This window comes from Aricia agestis, chromosome 1, assembly GCF_905147365.1.
Source record: "Aricia agestis chromosome 1, ilAriAges1.1, whole genome shotgun sequence".
NCBI lineage: Eukaryota > Metazoa > Arthropoda > Insecta > Lepidoptera > Lycaenidae > Aricia > Aricia agestis.
In genome coordinates, this window is record NC_056406.1 from 27,782,841 (window position 1) to 27,803,086 (window position 20,246).

A 20,246-nucleotide genomic window follows, 5' to 3' on the forward strand; every position below is an offset into this window, starting at 1 on the left:
AAATCAATTGCCTTCGACAACCCAAGATAGAATTTTTTGCGCTATTCGCACTGTACGTACCTACTAAGGGAGCCCCTACGTAAAGTGAGAAGGAGCTAAGGAGAAGATTAATAGGTAGGTCGACGGGTGCAAAGTAAAAAAAGTCATCTGCAATTTTGAGTTTTTCGTTTTTTTGTAGAAACTAGCTTAAAATATCATGTTCTACAACATAACAAAAACAAAAATTCAAATATCACCTTATTTCTGGTACTTTTGTCACGTAAAAGAAGACATCTACTCCTGTTTTGTGAAATTGCACGACGTAGATGCGGATAACTACCGCTGGTCGTCTATACGCGGGACGCGCGGGGTTAATGTTATGCGGCATAAGCGGCTATCTGCCATATAGCTTTTTCTACGTTGCGATTGTGATTTAGATGTCTCAATTTACTTTTGTAAATTAGTATTGTTTGTTATGTTTATGAGTACCTTTCTATGTTAATTCTTATTGTTATTATATTAATTGACTTCTAATTTCTTTCTGTTATTTTTTACTGTTGTTTCATGTTCAGAAAGTCCAAAACAACTTTTTAAAGAGGTTGAAAGTTTCCAGAACATAAACGATAGATTTATCGAGCAAAATACTGTGTTGCCCGATGAAGAATTATTGAACTTCTATAGAAAACCTTGATGTATCAGCGATGAAAACAAATGAATATAAGTTAACTTCGTAAGATAAGTCCCCATGATCTGAATACTCTGGGCCAGTCACACCAGTTCACTCTCAGTCTAAAATATAAAATGATTTTGAAAATTTGGATGTCGATCTAAGCAAATTATTAAATACGCCAACGCCCTCAGAATACAATTCATCACTTCAAGTCCGCCGCGTCCATTATCATTATTAGATCAAAATATTATGTCTTTTTTATTAAACAGATAGTTTGATCTCATATAATCTATGACCCGCTTGAGTTTATTAACTCATATATCGAGCCATCGAGTATATTATCCCTCTCAAACTGTGAATCTTCTAAAGACAACACCATTGATACTTCTTCGACAGTGGAGGCATCAAGTGAATATTCTACGCCTTCCTCGTTAAACGGTAGAAAAAGACGTCAGTTCAGTATTGATCTAAAGAAAAGGCGATTGAGAAATAAAGACACGTGTATTGACACATGACGTAAATTACGACAAAATTTAGGTAAACAAAATATGCAAAACATCATATTCCGGCATTTGCAAGTTTAACTGTAGCGCAAAAATATCTCGCGAAGTTTTCCTTTTAACTTATCTTCGACCGGTTTTAGGATCTCTGTGATCATGAAAAGCAATTGAGAAATAGTTGAAATAAAATTTCATTTTGTGTTCTGAAGAATCGTATACATCCCTCCGATGGTGTAAAACGTCCGGCGATGCTTATGATGTTATAATGAACCCATCATGATCACAATTCACAAGTGCCAAGTACAAAGACTTACTCGTAATAAGCCTCTGCCTAAATTATAATAATTTACAACATAGTTCCTGTACTGATAATGATACTGAATACTTTTTAAATTAGTTTTAAAGTAATTCCAGTATTGACACAGAATTTCATTTTTGTTGTGAGAAATTACGATTTGTACGAAAGTAAATGAATGATTCCTAAGTATATCCAAACTAATATTAAAATGGGAAAGTATGTTTGTTTATTTATTTATTTGTTTGTTTGTCCTTCCTTCACGCTCTAACTAAGAAACTAATCGTATTGTTTTTTGGCATAAACTTATTTGAAAAGATGAAACCGCCTATGTTACTAGGCTACTTTTGGTCTTGGAATAACATCATGTTTCTAAGGGAGCTTACAGGAATATTTGCATATTACGCGATTTTCAAATTCCACGCGAGCGAAGCCGCGAGCAAAAGCTAGTATTTCATATTTTAACTTCCTTCTAAATCGTGCACCTTGCACCGAATCGACAACGTAGAAAAAGATATCTACGCAATTATGTTCTGAACTTGGTGTTTTTAAGGTGTAAAACGGGCATTAACTACATATTTTAATAATATAAAGTGTTACACTTTACGTAGGTACTGATAATCGCACTAGTAATCGGTAAAAATACTTTAATAAATATAATTTTTAATTCCCACGTAGAAACGACCAAGTGGTAGTTAACTCAGTTGTCATATTTTCAAGCGCAATGTAGATGCAGACAACTACAATATCTCGTAAATTAAACATAAATAGAAGAAATTAAATATACATGTAGATTAATTTATAAATAATGAAACAACGATGAAAATTTCAATAAATTTGATTGGAAATTGACAAAATGGGAGCATTTTTTCCTATTATGCGCTCTCCTGAAAAGTAGCTGTTTTGTAGATGACTCTTTTTACTTTGCACCCGTCGAGGTAGTGGTTGTACTATATTCGACTCACTCCTGTACTAGTATAATATTTTGTTGTAAGTATTGTATAATGTTTTATAATTCCCCGACATTTTTACTAGCCGTACACGTAAAGTAAACACAACCCCAGCTTTGTGTTACTTTAACGTTTCACGAGCAATGTATTATATTGAATGTACTGGATTTGTTGTGCGACTGTAATTTGTTCGAACAAGGCTGATGCATTTAATTTGGAAACAAATAAACTCTCCCGATAATAATGTTTGTTGATTTCCTAACCAGAAAATGCCGTTCTAAAATGTTTATTAAATTTTGTTTAGAGTTAATTGAAAAGGTAAGTAACAAAAAAATCGGTCTAGTGCGAGTCGGACTCGCGCACGAAAGGTTCCGTACCGTTACGGAACCTTTATGCTTTCCTTGCTAAAATAGCTTATGGAGCTAAAATAGGCCAAAAATTGTGTTTTTTATGGGTTATTAATTCTGAAACTACACACAATTTTGTGATCATACCTGTTGCCATTTTTGATATCGAACAATTAAATATGCCAAAAAATACGTACTTAAATATTTTGTTTTTAGTACCTATATACTTGGCGTCAACATATCGAGCGAAGTCGTTCCGCGGGGCTAAAATGGTAACTTTTAGCAATTCCTCAATCAATTCAGCGACGATATTACGAGCAATATCGTCGGTGATTCATCTAATTTTGTAAAAAAACGTCCTACGTCTTTTTTACGTCCGTGCCTACGTCAATGGCAATTCAATTCATTAGCAGATTCATAATTGAAACTGTCATAACATCGCTTGTCAAACAGAATAATAATCAAAAACATCAGACTTGAGCTAAATGACTATGAAAAGTACAAATAATAAGGTCATAATAATTGTAAGGATGCATTCAAATAATTATTTGAATCCTTCGATCGGGGATTCTCGGAAATGCTATTGTATTCTATTGTTGTCGCGATCACCGGTGCTCGTATGGGGCTTGAATCTTGGATGGGTTAATGGTGGTGATGATGAAGATGCTGATAAATGTGATCTGCATAGTAGCATTAAATACAATATCTTTGCTTCTTTAAACAACGCTGAAACTCTCTAACGTGTTATTTTACCTGAGGAATCTGAAGTTCTGTTCAGTACCTTCGGAAGTATACCACGGAGTTTATAACTGTAGCTGTGGAGCAAAATCTTACTTTTTGGTAGCTGAAAAAAGATAGCTAAGGTAAAGCTAAGCTAAGAAAATGCATCACAAAAAACTAAAATATCCACAGCCGAACAAATAGGTACCAAATCTTCACCTTTGGAAGTCAGTAAAGTCGAATATATAAATTGAGATTATAATTATTATTTCTTTTTAAAATTTGTGCATCGGCACTGGAACCTAGCGCTTTACGCATTATCACCGGCTCCCATTTTGAGTGCCAGCGCCGGCAGTCGTTGTTTTATATCTCGGCTGCCGGCAGTATACTTACCGTAGTTCCTATCACTGATATTTTTGGGAGCCGGCGCCGGCAGCGGAGGTACTCCCAAAAGTATTATGATATTTTATGATATGTATTTAATTTAAGAATAAAATATAATATACTCGTACTATGTGTGTTGTTTACTTTCAAAGTTTACTTTCAATGCAGCAATGTAAGGGCTGATTTACCAGACGGATTTTACCTGAGTAATAAATAAGTAACTTTATAATGTGTTATGTGTATATTATTTATATTATTATTACCCCTATAAGAACCTCATGTCATAACATATCCGACGAATGACGATTGAAAAATCATTCCAAACGAAAATGTGTATCTACTTTTCAATCGTCACCTTTTTTGCCAATTAAAATTTATGGTACCTAATTTGAAATACAAAATCTGTCAAAGTTGCATATTATTTATTTCTTAAAGAAACTCAGGTAAAATAACTCGAACGGACTAAACTATCGATAGCAAAATACTATACTATCGATAGTAAAATATACATCACTAGCACACGCACACATTGACAGATCAAAAATGGTCACGCATTTTCGGGTTGTCAGGTGGTCTATACGACAGTATATTATAAGTTTATGATTACGATAAGAATAGTTCTAAGATCAAAGATGACGTTTATAGTAACATTAATTGATGATTCTGCTATTTGACAGAAAAGCAATTCGGATTTATTGGACCATTTTTACGACTTTTCATAAAAAAATGTCAAACAAATGAATTGCTTAGTAGGTACGAATCATTAAATGAATTGCACGTTAAGAGAAGTTTAAGAATGAATCGTAAATCATTCATTGTATGATTCAACTAATCGACCATTTTAGCCCCGCCGATATCATCTTGAGGGTAAGGCCAAATTAGCCTCGAAGAAGCTTGGTGTTCTTAACAGAGCGAGACAGTACTTCAGTCCTAAACAACGCCTACAACTCTACAAGGCGCAGTTTCGGCCTCATATGGAACTTTGTTCTCATCTCTGGGTAGGGGCGCCAAAATACCAACTGCTCCCTCTGGATCGTATCCAACGAAGGGCCGCTCGAATTGTTGACTGCCATAGTGTTTCAAACAGCTTGGACCCCTTGGAATTACGCCGAGATGTACCTTCACTCTGCATCCTCTATCGGTTGTATCACGGGGAGTGCTCTGAGGAATTGTTCAGAATCATACCACCTGCAACTTTTCGCTAGGTATCGTCCCACGCGAAAAACATGCCATCCTTATCACCTTGATGAGTGGCAGTCTTCCACAGTGCGTTTTTCGCGTAACTTTCTGCCGCGCACTGTAAAACTGGAACGAACTGTCACCAGCAGTATTTCCGGACCTATACGACCTGCAAACCTTCAAGAAAAGAGCGTAGGGAATACGCTCTTTTCTTCTTAAAAGGTCGGCAAAGCTCCTGCAGCTCTTCTGATGTTGCGAGTGTCCATGGGCGACGGTAGTTGCTTACCATCAGGTGACCCGTTTGCTCGTTTGCCCCCATTAATAAAAAAAAACTTGTAATAACGGCAACAGAAATTCACAATCTGTGAAAATTTCAGAAGTCTAGTTGTAGTGGTTCTGTAGATACAGCCTGGAGACATACAGACAGACGGACGGACAGACAACGAAGTCTTAGTAATAAGGTCCCGTTTTTACCCTTTGGGTACCGAACCCTTAAAACCGTATTGTATCTAATAGATAACTAGACGTAGGCAATTTTTACATATTATTTTTGACCAACTTCCAAAAAGGTGAAGGTAATACGTTTGGCTGTATTGTATCTTTTTTTTGTATGTTCAACGATTACTCAGCCGTTTATGATCCGATTTTCAAAATTATTTTTGTGTTGTATAGGGTTTAGCTCAAATTTGGTACCATATTCATAAAAGTAGTCACTATCATCATCACAACCATAATTATACCATGAGTCATGACATTATGACCCAATTATTAGTACTTTTCGTGATATTTTGCACGGAAGCTGATGTTTTTGATGATTATTTCGCTGTTTGTGGACCGATTTTTAATTCTTGTGTTGTTGTATAGGATATAATCTAAATTTTGTATAACAATTACGAAAGTGGTTATCTGATGATGGGATCTATCATGAGCAGTCGAGGTAAATCCTTGTTTATTAAAGATCAATTAATGGCGGCTAAGAAATTGTTTCTAGTAACTTAAACATAATAATATGTTACAAATAAGTCAAATTTCAGACAAAGGTGTCTCTTGATCCGATGGCACTGAACAGAATTCCTGAACCTTTAAAGATAAAAGTTTGGAAATTGCAGGATCGCTTAGATAATAATTGCAAGCATTTATTTATTTTAGACGTGGGAGAGCCGTGCTTCGGCACGGATGCCCATACCCTATTCCCTTCCCTACCCTTTTATCCTATTCCCTCATAAAAGGCCGGCAACGCACCTGCAGCTCTTCTGATGCTGCAAGTGTCCATGGGCGACGGAAGTTGCTTTCCATCAGGTGACACGTTTGCTCGTTTGCATCCTTATTTCATTTAAAAAAAAAAAAGCAATTACCACAAAATTACGCTTACAGTAGGTAACATAATATTGTGAATAACATGTAGGTAGTCGTTCTGTGTTAAAATACAAAGAAAAAATACACCTTTTTTTACCAAGCATTATTTATTTTTTATTTTTTTAATTATATTTATATGTTTATGAAGAAAATTTTTCCACCTGTCATGACTTTCTTGACGCACTATTTAAATTTGCCATGGTTATATAGCCAAAGTGCCATAATAAAAAAAAGGCTGTCAAATGTCAATGTCATAACTGTCAAATTCGAGCGTGCCGCTATGTCGAAGTAGCGTCGCGTGTGATAAAAATATTATTTTTAATTTTATGATTGGTTTTTAAAATAAATTTGTGCAGTAAAAGGGAAAAAACAGTGTAGTTTTTCGAAAATGTTGGTTTTATTTGAGACACCGGCGGGTTACGCTATTTTTAAGGTATGATAACACGTGTTGATCCTAACCTATAAGTCATGCTTTTCGGAATTAATTTTGTTTGTTATTTTATTATGAAACATAGTAATAGTTGAAATACCGTTTTATTACTTTCATTCTCAATAAATATTTATGCTTACCGTCTCGTTTACTGTATAATTTACCTCCAAAAGTTAACATTTGTAATTTGTATTGTTTGGTTACCAAATGTATGACATTAACTTCTAACCATGCGTTTTTTGTGTTCCAACCTTTTGAAATCATTCATATTTATTTACAACATGCATAATAAACAATTCAATCAATGTTGATGCAGTAATTACAATAATTGTATTGTTTTGTTGTAGTTACTGGATGAGTCCAAGTTATCCAAAATCGAGGACCTGTACACTGAGTTCAACACACCAGAAGGAGCTGCTTCAGTGTGAGTATATTATTTCATATTCTTTTTAACCCATCCATCGTGGGTATAGCAGACACAAAAGATTTTCAATTGTTATGCTGGCAGCCGGCTGCTGCTTGGGGCTTGATAGGTTAATCCGAAGTTTAATTGTTGAAAGTAAGTCAAACAACCCTTACCTTAGGTAAACCAACTGGGTGGTCCCCGGCAACCCTTGGTTTAGACTTTAGTGTGAGTATGTCCTGAAATCTATATTTCAGGACATACTCACACTAAAGTCTAAACCAAGTGGTTCTTAACCTTTCAGTCATGAGGGACCATTTTACCAAATGTTTGTCTTGCCGGGGACCACCCAGTTGGTTTACCTAAGGTAAGGGTTGTTTGATAAAGAAAACTAGGACAAATTTATAGTTAGCACTCATTTATTTTTTATTTGGCAAAAATCTAAAAGTAACAGATTTTAATTTAGTGTGATTTTTGTGACTGATACTCTACAAACTTCTGAATTCTCACATATTATTATTAGGATGGCTTCACTTCACCACTTGGAATGCTTCCAGGGACCACCAGTGGTCCGCGGACCACTGGTGGTCCCTGGAAGTACCCTTGTATATAATTAAGATTATAATGTATCCAGGTCACTTTATTATCCTAATTATTATATGTATACTTACAAGGGTTTCTAGTTTTGTACTATACTAATAATGTGTTGTTTCATAGGATGTTAATAATAGTTTAATGTGTACCTACTATAATAATATTATAAGAGATTTATAATATGTATAGATGATTGGTTAATCTCATTTAACATTATTAAATATATTTTTTTAATGTAAAATAGATGCTTCTGCATTTTATTTCATTTTTTATCTTAGACAGTAATGTTTTGTTGTAGTGTCAAGCTAAAGAACTTCATAAAGTTTGAGGACACCACAGAGGCTCTGGCAGCTACCACAGCTGCTATTGAAGGGAAAGTCTCTAAAACACTGAAGAAAGCCCTCAAGAAACATGTTTGTAAAGAGGTGCAGGACCAGCTGCTTGTTGGGGATGCCAAACTCGGAAGTGCCATCAAAGAGAAGTTTGACCTGCAGTGCGTCTCCAACTCCAATGTCCAGGAGCTGCTCAGGTGCATCAGATCACAGATGGACAGTCTCCTGACCGGCTTACCAAAGAAAGAAATGACTGCCATGGCTCTCGGTCTGGCTCATTCCCTGTCCCGATACAAGCTCAAATTCTCCCCGGACAAAATTGACACCATGATCGTACAAGCCCAATGCCTGCTAGATGACTTAGACAAGGAGCTCAATAACTACATAATGAGATGCCGGGAGTGGTACGGCTGGCACTTCCCCGAGCTGGGAAAAATCATCACTGACAACACGCTGTTCGTGAAAATAGTGAAGTTAATAGGCACAAGGGATAACGCTTCCAAGACAGATCTCTCAGACATTCTGTCCGAAGACCTAGAGGAGAAAGTCAAGGAGGCCGCAGAAATATCTATGGGTACTGAGATTTCTGAAGATGATATTGTGAACATTCAAAACTTGTGTGACGAAATCATCTCCATCACAGACTACAGAGCCCACCTCACAGACTATTTGAAGGCGAGGATGATGGCGATGGCACCCAACCTGACCGTGCTTATCGGTGAGCACATCGGTGCCAGACTCATAGCCCACGCTGGCTCACTGATGAACCTCGCCAAGCACCCGGCCTCCACTGTACAAATATTTGGTGCCGAGAAGGCACTATTCAGAGCTTTAAAAACCAAGAAAGATACTCCTAAGTATGGTCTCATTTACCACGCTCAGCTGGTCGGCCAATGCAGTACAAAGAATAAGGGAAAAATGTCTCGAATGTTGGCGGCGAAAGCAGCTCTGGCGACGCGTGTGGATGCTTTCGGTGATGACGTGTCGTTCGAGATGGGGGCAGAACACAAGGTCAAGCTGGAGAACAAGCTGAGGCTGCTGGAGGAGGGCAACTTGAGGAGGATCAGCGGCACCGGCAAGGCCAAGGCCAAGTTTGAAAAATACCACAGCAAATCGTAAATACTTTCGATTTTTTTTTGTTTTATATATTTTTAGAACTTTCTTTAAGTTTTTGTCTCACATATGAAATTAAGGTTATCACATGTTTATTTTTACAAAATTGACTTAAATGTTGACATCAATATCAGACACTATATTAGCTTTATTTTAACATACTAATGCATAAAGCTATCCTAATGTTTATAACACCCGTCTCACCCCAACAGTGAGATTCACCAGTACCCAGTAGCAGCTGACAGCACGATTGGCAAGAAACCCGTCAAGAGGGAGCACTCGCCAGATGAGGATGAACAGTCCGCCTCCAAGAAGATCAAAACAGAAGATGGTGCTGAAGATGTAAGTATTTGTTGATTGTTATTATTAATCACTTTTTAACATTAGTTAATCTACTTTTTTGTATCTTCATATAAAACTTCATTTATTTCCATAAACACAAAATATATAGTGCAAAGTTTAAAAATCATAGTTATTGTAGGTGTAAACAAAATGCATTTTTGTTTGTTGTGGCTAGTTCAATCAAAATAACTATTTGTGACTGTTGCTTACTTTAAAAACTGTCCCAACAGGTCAAACCCAAAAAGGAAAAGAAAATAAAGACGGAGGTCAAAGAGGAGGCCGAGGAGCAAAACGGAACAGAACCCACCTCGGAGAAGAAGAAGAAGAAAAAGAAGAAGTCCGAGGAGGAGGTCAAGCAGGAGCCTGCAGACGACACGGAGGAGCCCAAGAGTGAGAAGAAGAAAAAGAAAAAGAGACAGTCACAGATGGAAGAGTGATCTACCTCATGTTATAGTCAAAGTCTTAATTCTCGTGATAAAAATGGTCATTTTGCAGTATTGCAGTTTTAGCATATTGCTTGAGACTGGAGCCAGAAATTGAACATTTTAATCAGCAGAATTGGCCCTCGGAATGTGTGCGGGTGTGCAGTGTGACTGAACAGGTTGCCATGTATCAGCTAAACCTCAAAGTAATTATTATTTCCAATGTTTGAGACATTGGTCTCTTCAACCAGACTAAAAGCAAGCTACAAAATACTAATAAAAAAATGCTTGCAAAATTCTAGCAAAAACAAAAAATAGTTCCTTTTTTACTGCTTTGTGCTTGTATTTTTATTACGTTTTTTAAATTCATGATACTAAGGTATTATAGAGAGTAAAGTGCAAATCTTTATTTTTTCATATTATTATAATTGTCTCATTCGACAATAATTACTAACTAAAGGCAAATATCTTAATATATATATTTCTTGTGTGCGTGTGTATGTGACTGAACTCCTCCTAAACGACTGGACCAATTTTGATGAAATTTTTTGTGTGTGTTCGTGGAGATTCGAGAATGGTTTAGATTTACAGTTTGGTCTACTGGAAAATGTTTTTTCAATTAATTTCTTATTTTTAAGGAGTTGTTGATTTTGGAATGTTTTACATTAGATCCGGCGGACGGCGCTATCATCGCATTCAATATTATTCTATTTCAATTTTAGTTTGTCCTGACAGATGGTGCTACGATTAATTTGAAAAAAATTTTGTTATTCAATTCATGTGCTGATTAAAATATTAAATAAATAACACATAGGCTACAATTTTAACCGACTTTCAAAATGGGGGAGGTGTTATGTTCGTTTTCTTATATTCAACGATTACTCCGCCGTTTGTTAACCGATTTTCAAAATTTTTCTTTTGGTATATAGGCTATCATCCCAATTTGGTATTATATTCAGAAAAGTGGTGATCTGATGAAGGATCCATAAGTAATCGAGGGAACTCCTCAAAACTTATAGGGAAACATATGGTGAATTCGGTTTCGTGAGAAGTATTCTAAGCATATGCTACCAACAAGTAAGATTTTGCACCGAGATATACCTGGTATACCGTGGTTCGGAAGGTGCTGAGAGAATTCCTGATTCTTTATAGATACAAGTTTGGGAGTTTCGGCGTTGTTTTAAGAACAGAAAGCATATGCTACTATGCAAATTACATTCTTCATCATCATCATCATCATCATCATCACTACCATATTATACCATTTCATAGTCTTTTAGATCGAGACTCGAGTTTGTCAAGCGATAATTAAGAAAAATCTATATCTACCTAATATTATAAACCTGAAGAGTATGTTTGCTTGAACGCGTCAATCTCAGAAACTACAGGTCCGATTTAAAAACTTATCTCAGTGTTAGATAGATCATTTATCGAGTAAGACTCATCATTTATCGAGAAGGTTATATTATATTATTACTCTAAGACTAATACGACAGAAGAAACTCAGGAAAATGTGGGAAAAACGGGGGAAATATTTTTTATAGGAAAATGTACCTACGGATTCTGTAAAATTTCTAATTCACGCGGGCGAAGCCGCGCGGGACATCTAGTTGACAATTAAAAAAGAAAATGTGACTTTAAGATGTTAAAGAAAAGTTTAATAAAAATAGCATCGACATTAACACCTTAAAACACATTTAAAATTATTACAATTGAAATAAGTAATTTTTTATTTCCATGTTGAATGTGCTTTGAAATGAGGAATTGGCTAAAATTGTTTATCAATGTTGGAAATGTTAGGAACAAAAGTAACATGTTTCAAAACTTGTTTGCCTATCACTTTTATGGCTATAGCCACTGACATACATACTATGTCAGTGGCGTACGTAGTACTTACTACCTCAGTGGCTATAGCATACATAATTAAAAGAATTTTAATTGAAAGAACTATCTATTAAAATATCTTTATAATAAAACAATATTATCAGTGGCATTAGTGAATTCTATCAGGTTAAGGTCAGTGACCCCAGTCAAAGTGTAAGACAACCTGTTGTTTTGTAGATATAAGTGTAAGTTTTTACTTATGTAAGAAATATTATTAAAGTTTATTTTGCGAAATGCTTTCTTTTATTTATAAAGTCAATAACTATTAGTAACCAGCTACAAATACTAATTATTTTTATTAAGTACTAGATGACGCCCGCTACTCCGTTTCGCCAAAATGAGTTTATCGCGTGGGAACCGTACATTTTCCCGGGATAAAAGTATCCTATGTCCTTTCCCGGGCCTCAAAGTATCTCTTTACCAAATTTCAGCCCAATTGGTTCAGCCGTTTAGGCGTGAAGAGGTTCAGCCGTTTAGACAGACACTGTCTGTCTGTCTAAACGGCTGAACCACACACACACTTTCGCATTTATAATATTATTAGTATGGAAGTATGGATTATGATTGACGGCTGACGAAAGGTCTAAAGGTGCGTACGGTCGTTCAAAATACTTCCTATTGTATTCCAATAATAACTTGGCCAGCTTCCATCCAAATGGACGTACGTGAATTTTTCTTACGTTTGGAATATTAGAGTCCAATTTAATATATTGTGTATTCTAAGCGTGTGTGCTATATTCAGGGACTGTAGTGCTGCGTTTTCACCAGAGATGTGTTGCGTTGAATGTGTTTTTGAGAACCAATAGTATCGCTTCATTGACGTGACCTCGCTCAGCACAGCGATTCTATTGGATCTTAAAAACCCATTCCTAGCAACACAATATCTCTGGTGGAAACGCCGCCAGGCTCAACTCACACTGGGGCAGTCGTAGCGTCGCGTCGCGCGGTGTTTTTCGCCAAAGCGCATTCATCATTGTTTCATTTTCTAAAATTAGATACTACAGTATATTTCCGAGAATTCGATCTGAGCAAAACACGATATCTTAAAATTTTCTCGATAGAAAAAAATCACAAAGATGCATCTAATTTTCACGAATTTTTCATTTACTGCCATATCCGTGCATTGAACTAAGCTAATATTTTAACACATTGTGTAAAATTATATCATTGCGAGATGGACCTATTTTTTTTAAATGTTGTACATTTATACGGCGGCGGCATATGAAAGAGGGGCGTGAGTGTGAAGAGAGAAGGACGATGTTTGATTTTTGGGGTTAGTCGCCCTCTTATGTACTTTCTACTATGAAAATATGAAAGTGTCGAAGAGCGAATACGTGCGTCGACGCGCTCTAGCCTCTAGTATATTATTTTCATTGCGGTTATTTTTACATAAAATATAAATATTATGTAATTAAATAGAACAATAGAGATGAATATGCTTTGGCGGAAAACATAACGCGTCGCTTCGACAGCCCCAGTGTGAGTCGAGCCTAAGACGAAGCAGTAGGTAGCTAATGTGGGATTACAATGAAGTTCCAACTGGATCTCGTTTATAATGAAGTTGGCGAACGTCGGCGGTGTTTGCCGGCTCCGTACCTGCGATAATTAATGAGATACCATTATTCTAATCTATTGTCTAACTCCTCCGGCGGCCTGCGGGAGCTCCACAATGGATTAGCACGATTACGTATCGCTTACATATTCTGCTCTATTGCGATTTGCGATTGTCGCAAAGAGCCTGCTCGCCTACGAATTGAAGATATTTTGATCTATTTGAAGATTCATTTACAAGACGAAGTAAACGTTTACTACATATAGGCTTGCCAGGCCATAAAATGCAAAGGCCGGACTGCGCACTATATAAGGCCGGACATTTTAGCCTAAAAGCCGGACATGTTTTTTTTATTGCCAAACATAATGTTTTTACAGCTGGGCTGTTGAAAAAAGTATTTATACGTGGTGAAAAGTGAGGATATTCGATATTTATTAAAAGATGGACATAATATTTATAATAAAAAAACTCGTTTACGAATTTGAAATGTTTATTAAGTTACACTATTACAGTTTTACTTACAAATGGATCATCAGTCTTTTGTAGATAATTAAATATTATTAAAACTAAAAAACAAATGAATATAGCTCTCTTTTGGCATTCTTAATACTATAAACTAAAAAATATAATAAAACAAATAAAAATAATCATTCTTCTGGAAAGTAACAAAAAGATAATATTAATTTTACGGCTAGGTAAGAATTTACTTTATAGTAGGTATTTATAGAACAATTTAAAATCTTTAAAAAATAACAAAATCTAGTTATATTTGGCACTTGCACCTACTTTGTCAAGAATTTCGTTTTCCTTAGAAATCATATCGTAAAATTCTTTACATGTTAATTTTAAATTGCATAACAAGAACATCATCTTAGCAATTGTATCTGTTTGTAGTCTACTGCGTTCCTTTGTCCACTGGGCGTTTATTAAAGAGAAAACTCTTTCAACGTTGGCATTGTGGCCTGGTATTGCAAAATAATATTCTGCCAACTTAAGCAGTTCCGAATAAAATTATTCATTATTAAATGATTTAAAATACGAGGTCCACTTCTGATGTGCCAACAGCTTTTTAAAGTCAGAGTCATCTTCGTGTTGCTTTAAAAATTTTATGAAGTTTTGCCACTGATCAAAAAATTTATTGTCATTTAACTGTACATTTTTTCTAGACAAAGTGTCTATCGTTTTTGCCCCTTGTTCCCAGCTTGGAATATTAGCTAAAGTCATCCACTGAAAGTGTTTTAGGTCAGTACAAAATTCACTGGTCCAGGAATTCAGGTAATCTTTGGCAATATTGTACATTCTTCTCATGTTTTGTTTAAAATCTTCTACCTCATCCCGACGAGCCTCCGATAAACGCCGTAAAATTTCGGTCACTTTCATGGGGCAAAAATTTTGTTCCAATCTTTCGTTTATATTTTCCACTACTTGCGAACACTGATCAATTACTTCATTGACAGAAATATCAGCAGTTTCAGTGTGTTTGATTCGGCTTTGGTATATAGACATGAAAGAATGTAAGAGCCATAAATAACACTCAGAGAAGTCATTTTCGAAAAACATTTGCAATGTTCTGGCCGGATAACTCAGTGAAAGAAAGTATGACTTTAATGGCTCGTACATTTGCAAGATTCTCTCTATGGCGGGATAAAGAGATAGCCAGCGGGTTTTTGAATGGCTAAGCATACGTTTAAAATCAATTTCCAATTCTGAACAAACTTTTTTTAAAGCTTCAGTACGAACTGTGAAGCTGGCAAAATGGTTGTGCATTTGCATCACTATACTGTCTACACAGATTGGTAAAGATTCGATTGCGTGATGTACGGAATTGCTGAAGATATGTGCAATACATCCAACACCGACCATATCATCGTTTTGAGTAGCTGATTTGAGTCTACTGTAGACGCTGTTGGTCCCACTTCTCTCTCTACCGCCAAAGTTAGTATTGGTGTTGTCCGCTGAAAAAGCTATTAATTTATCCAATAAGTTTTTGTCCGTCAAAATGGTGTGTATGTAAGTGGATATTGTTTCAGCAGTCTCGTTCGGTAAGGCCTGTAGCTCCAGTAATTTAACTTGAATTCCTCCCTTTTCAGGGTTGAAATATTGTATAAGCACAGGAAATAGCTTAATAGCACCATGGTTGCTACTATCTGTGGAGACGCTCAAGTATCTGATTTTTGACACTTCTTTTAACATATTTTCTTGGGCAAATGGGCCTAAAACATTTTTTAGGATAGCTTCAGCTTTTGAGCGGGAACAGGTTACATCTTTTGCGATTTTCGAATCTGGATATATACTCTTGCAAAGTGGAGCTGTGCAATCTAGAGAGTTAAATGATTCGTGATGTTTAACGGTATGATAAACCAAAGTAGCTTCTGTGGCCCGAACGCTCCGTTGAAGATTTAAGTTCGCATTGGATTCCATGAAAATATCAATTCTTGATGTAGATGCCGTACTACGAATCTTCATTTTGTGTTTTTCGGTATTTAAATGCTTTTCTAAGTCAGCTTTGCCCTTATTAGCAATGGAAATTATTTGATCACAAATTACACATTTTGCGTCCCATGGCTCTTTGCCAGATTTGAACATCTTGTATTGACTTTTTAAACTGTCAGAAAATATACATTTTCTTTTCGACATGACTAATAGAGAGATCTGAAACAAAGATGTTGTACTTGTATTTGAGGTTTGTCAATAACACATTAATGCTACAAATAGGAAAATATAAAACTAACTCACCAAAAATACGGTCGCCGCTAACTGAAATACTTAATTGTACGTGAACACACGCCAAGCACGCGCAAACGCCACGCGTTCCTAGGGCAGACTAACGGGCGCGAACCTGTCTGCGGACGGTGCGAGCAGCGGGGCGGGGTAACCACGCTCACGCACGCCACGCGTGACGCGCGGCGCGGCGCGAATCGCGGGCCGGAAGATAGTTTGCTCTCCGCTCGCCCTTGTCCGTTCGGGTCGGGCGCTCGTCCGCCCATCGTCGTACGAATCGCCACTCTGACAAAAAGCCTGACAAAAGCCGGACAGGCCAAACACGTACATATTTGGCCGGACGCGACTGCAAAAAGCCTAACATGTCCGGCTAAAGCCGGACACCTGGCAAGCCTAACTACATACATACAATTCAAGGTTCTAACTTTGTTATTAAAAGTTGGGTAGCTTTATGAGTTACCTATGTTTGTAATCTGAGAATTCGACTGTCGAAAAGTATCAAAACCAAAGTAATCAATAAATACGTACATGATTGTAGAAATACATTTTGCAGAATTTAAAGCATCTTGCATAATATTTTTTCTGCTCGAGAATCCAGCTTTAAAATAGTAATATCTCTGTAAGAGCAAGATTAAATTATCACTGGAGAGTGCTGTCTAAAAATAGAAAGAAAACCTCAGTCTTGTCCCTCGTAGTATGTTGACCGCGCGGCTTCCGACCGCCGCCGCCGGGGTAATCCCCGCCCCCTCCCCGCCCCTCGCCGCACACCCCCCGGGACACCCCCGCACGGACACCCGACATTATATTTTATTCAGGCGCACTATCCACCTTAGTGGACGATGTAGTGTGTGGACACTTCTCTCAGGCCATCAGGGTCACTTCATGTTAGCGCGGTATCGACCGAAATTCCAAACCGAAACTTATTATAATTGGTAGGTACTTATTACGTATACGGTATACTTGATTTGGTCCCCAATTTCGATACACAGAAATTCGTTTTTTTACGCGAAACCTAACAAGAATTATTTTTTGCTTAAACAACCCTACTTTTTAGGGTTAGTAAAATTACTGTTATTTTTTACCGACTTTCAAAAAGGAGGAGGTTATACGTTCGGCTGTATGTATCATAACTCAGCCATTTGTGATCCGATTTTCAAAATTCTTTTTGTGTTGTATAGGGTTTAACTCGAATTTGGTACCATGTTCACAAAAATGGGGATCTGATGATGGGATCCTGGAGGAATCGAGGGGACTCCTTGAAATTTGTATGGAAACATATAGTGATTTTAATTTTTTCTAAAGCATTCGAGGTCAATGCTACCAAAAAGTAAGATTTTGCACCAGGTTATACCCTGGATCCGAAGGTACCCAACAGAACTTTTGAATCCTTATAGATACAGGTTCGGGGATTTTGGCGTTGTTTAAACAACTGAAAGCATACACTAACATCAATTTATTTGATCATCATCATCAAAATCATAATTACGCCATGGGTCATCACATTATGACCCAATTATTGATGCTTTTCGTGATATTTTACATCGAAGCAGATGTTTTTGATGATTATTTCGCTGTTTGAGGACCGATTTTCAAAATTCTTGTGTTGTTGTATAGGATATAATCTTGATTTTGTATAATAATTACGAAAGTGGTGAGCTGATGATGGGATCTATGAGCAATCGAGGGAAATCCTTGAAATTTATCAAAAGACTCATAGCGGTTAAAATGTTGTTTCTAGTAACTTAAACAAATGTTACGAATAAGAGAAAGTTCATACGAAGGTGTCTCTTGGTCCAAAGGCACTAAATAGAACTCCTGAACCTTTAAAGATAAAAGTTTTTAAATTGCAGCATCGCTTAGATAACTGCAAGCATTTACCACAATTTCGCTTACAGTAACATAATGTGAATAATTAACATTCGTAGTGGTTATTTACGCATAAAGCCTTATCTTGTAGATAACTAAAAAGAGTGAAATTATTATTTTTCACAAAAAATTGAAACCGACTTCCAAGGTAAAAACAATAATAATATGAACTAAAAAATATTAAATAACTCTTACTCTATAATAGTGCCTTTTTCAGAATTTCGCCGGTTTCAATTTTTTAACCGACTTCCAAAAAGGAGGAGGTTATATGTTCGGCTGTGGAGTTTTTTTTTTTTGTATGTTCAACGATTACTCCGCCGTTTGTGAACCGATTTTCGTAATTTTTATTTTGTTCCATTAGGATTTACTCCAATTTGGTACCATGTTTACAAAAGTGGTGACCTGATGATGGGATCCATGAGTAATCGAGGGAACTCCTCGAAATTTATATGGAAACATATGGTGATTTTGGTTTTGTAAGAAGCATCCTAAGTATATGCTACCAAAACGCAAGATTTCGCTACGAGGTATACTATTCTACGAGCTATACTATTCGAGGTTCCGAAGATACTAAGAGAACTCCGGATTCCTTATAGATACAAGTTTGGGGGTTTCGGCGCTGTTTTAAGAACTGAAAGCATATGCTACTATGCAAATTACATTCATCATCATCATCATCATCATTACCACGACAGGGTCACCAATGTCACCAAAATTGAACATAACAAATTCAACCTTAACTCCAGAGCGTAAGGCACACATTTGACATTACTTCTGAGAAGTAAGTTGCTTCGATAATAGGCGGCCGAGCCGCAGCGGCCAGGCCGCGGCTGCCATCGAGATAGTCATAGATACCTTAGTATGCAACCACCATAGACCACGCGCACCTGGGGCCGAACGGTGTCTCGAGTCGAACGGTGGGATCGGTTATAGATGTCCCAATTCGTACACCACATGTGGCCGCTTGGGAGTTGAAGCGTTCGAGACCGGTTTCCTGCACGATATAATTTGTTGCTAATAGTTTGTGTATTCTCAAAACTTCACACTCGAAATATTTCGTGTAAAGATCGCTCGAGTCATACAAATGCTATAGACCGGTAGATGTCCAAATTCGTACACAAATTCACCCTCTTATTGGTATCCACTATGAACTACTTTGCTACATATCCATGTAGCAAAGTAGTTCATAGTTGTCAAATAAATAAATTACGAACAAATATTCGTGCTTGTGTTTCTTTTACAATATAGTGTGTAGCCCCCCGCCAAAACAAAAACAAACACAATCCAGAAAGTCCAAGAGTAGGTTAGGTTAGGTTAGAACTTAGACCACAACACAGAGGGAGCCGAGCGAGCGAAGCGAGCGTGCTGCGGCAGCAGCCGGCGACCGTCTTACTTTCGCTTTATAATGGTACGGAACCCTCCATGGGCGAGTTCGACTCGCACTTGGCCGATTTTATTATATTTTACCGCCTCGTTGTTTAAAGAACTGCTTAGAATGAGATTTCTTACTGACAAATTCCGATTCGTTACTGCCCACACGTAACCGCTGATTCATTAATTTTTACCGCTCATTTAATTATTTTACTATTCAATAATGTTTTCAATGATCCATTTTATTATTTTTTACAACTCATTTTTGTTTACTTTACTGCTTAGTTTTAACTGCTAAACTAGTTATTAAACGTGCCATTTATAATTTTTAACTTACCAAAACTGCAATTTACAACTGCCCCTTAAATAAGTGCCTTATAATATTAATATTTAATATAATAAATAAGTACATCTTCTTATCTTTCTCGTGTCACAATGTTAGTTACCTTACTCCTCCGAAACGGTTTTACTGATTAATGATTATACTCCTATTAATCCTTCGATCGTGTATTCTTGGAAACCTATTGTTATTCTATTGTGTCTCGCTCACCGGTGAGCTTGTAATAAGATACGTAGAATAATATAGGTGTATTTTTCTACGTATAGTACGCGATAGTTTACTAGGTAGGTAACTAAAAAGAGTGAAATTATTATTTTTAACAAAAATTTAAAACCGACTTCCAAGGTAAAAACAATAATAACATCCTTTAAATAATATGAACTAAAAAGTATTAAATAATTTTTCCTATCTAATAGTGCCTTTTTCCGAATTCGGCTAAAACTCAACTATTTCTGTACTCAATCTTCATAATTTTGAAGTCGGTGCCAGTTAAAAA

The 20,246-nt window shown here is 36.6% G+C and overlaps 1 protein-coding gene across 1 annotated transcript; it reads left to right on the forward strand.

Moving 5' to 3' along the window:
• The first annotated feature begins 6,650 nt into the window (after positions 1 to 6,650).
• Positions 6,651 to 10,451, forward strand: LOC121725398 (nucleolar protein 58). Its single transcript, XM_042112311.1, has 5 exons — positions 6,651 to 6,813; positions 7,158 to 7,234; positions 8,106 to 9,254; positions 9,465 to 9,594; positions 9,825 to 10,451. The coding sequence occupies exons 1-5, from the start codon at positions 6,769 to 6,771 to the stop codon at positions 10,029 to 10,031; spliced, it is 1,608 nt and encodes a 535-aa protein (XP_041968245.1). The 5' UTR covers positions 6,651 to 6,768; the 3' UTR covers positions 10,032 to 10,451.
• Positions 10,452 to 20,246: the final 9,795 nt, after the last annotated feature.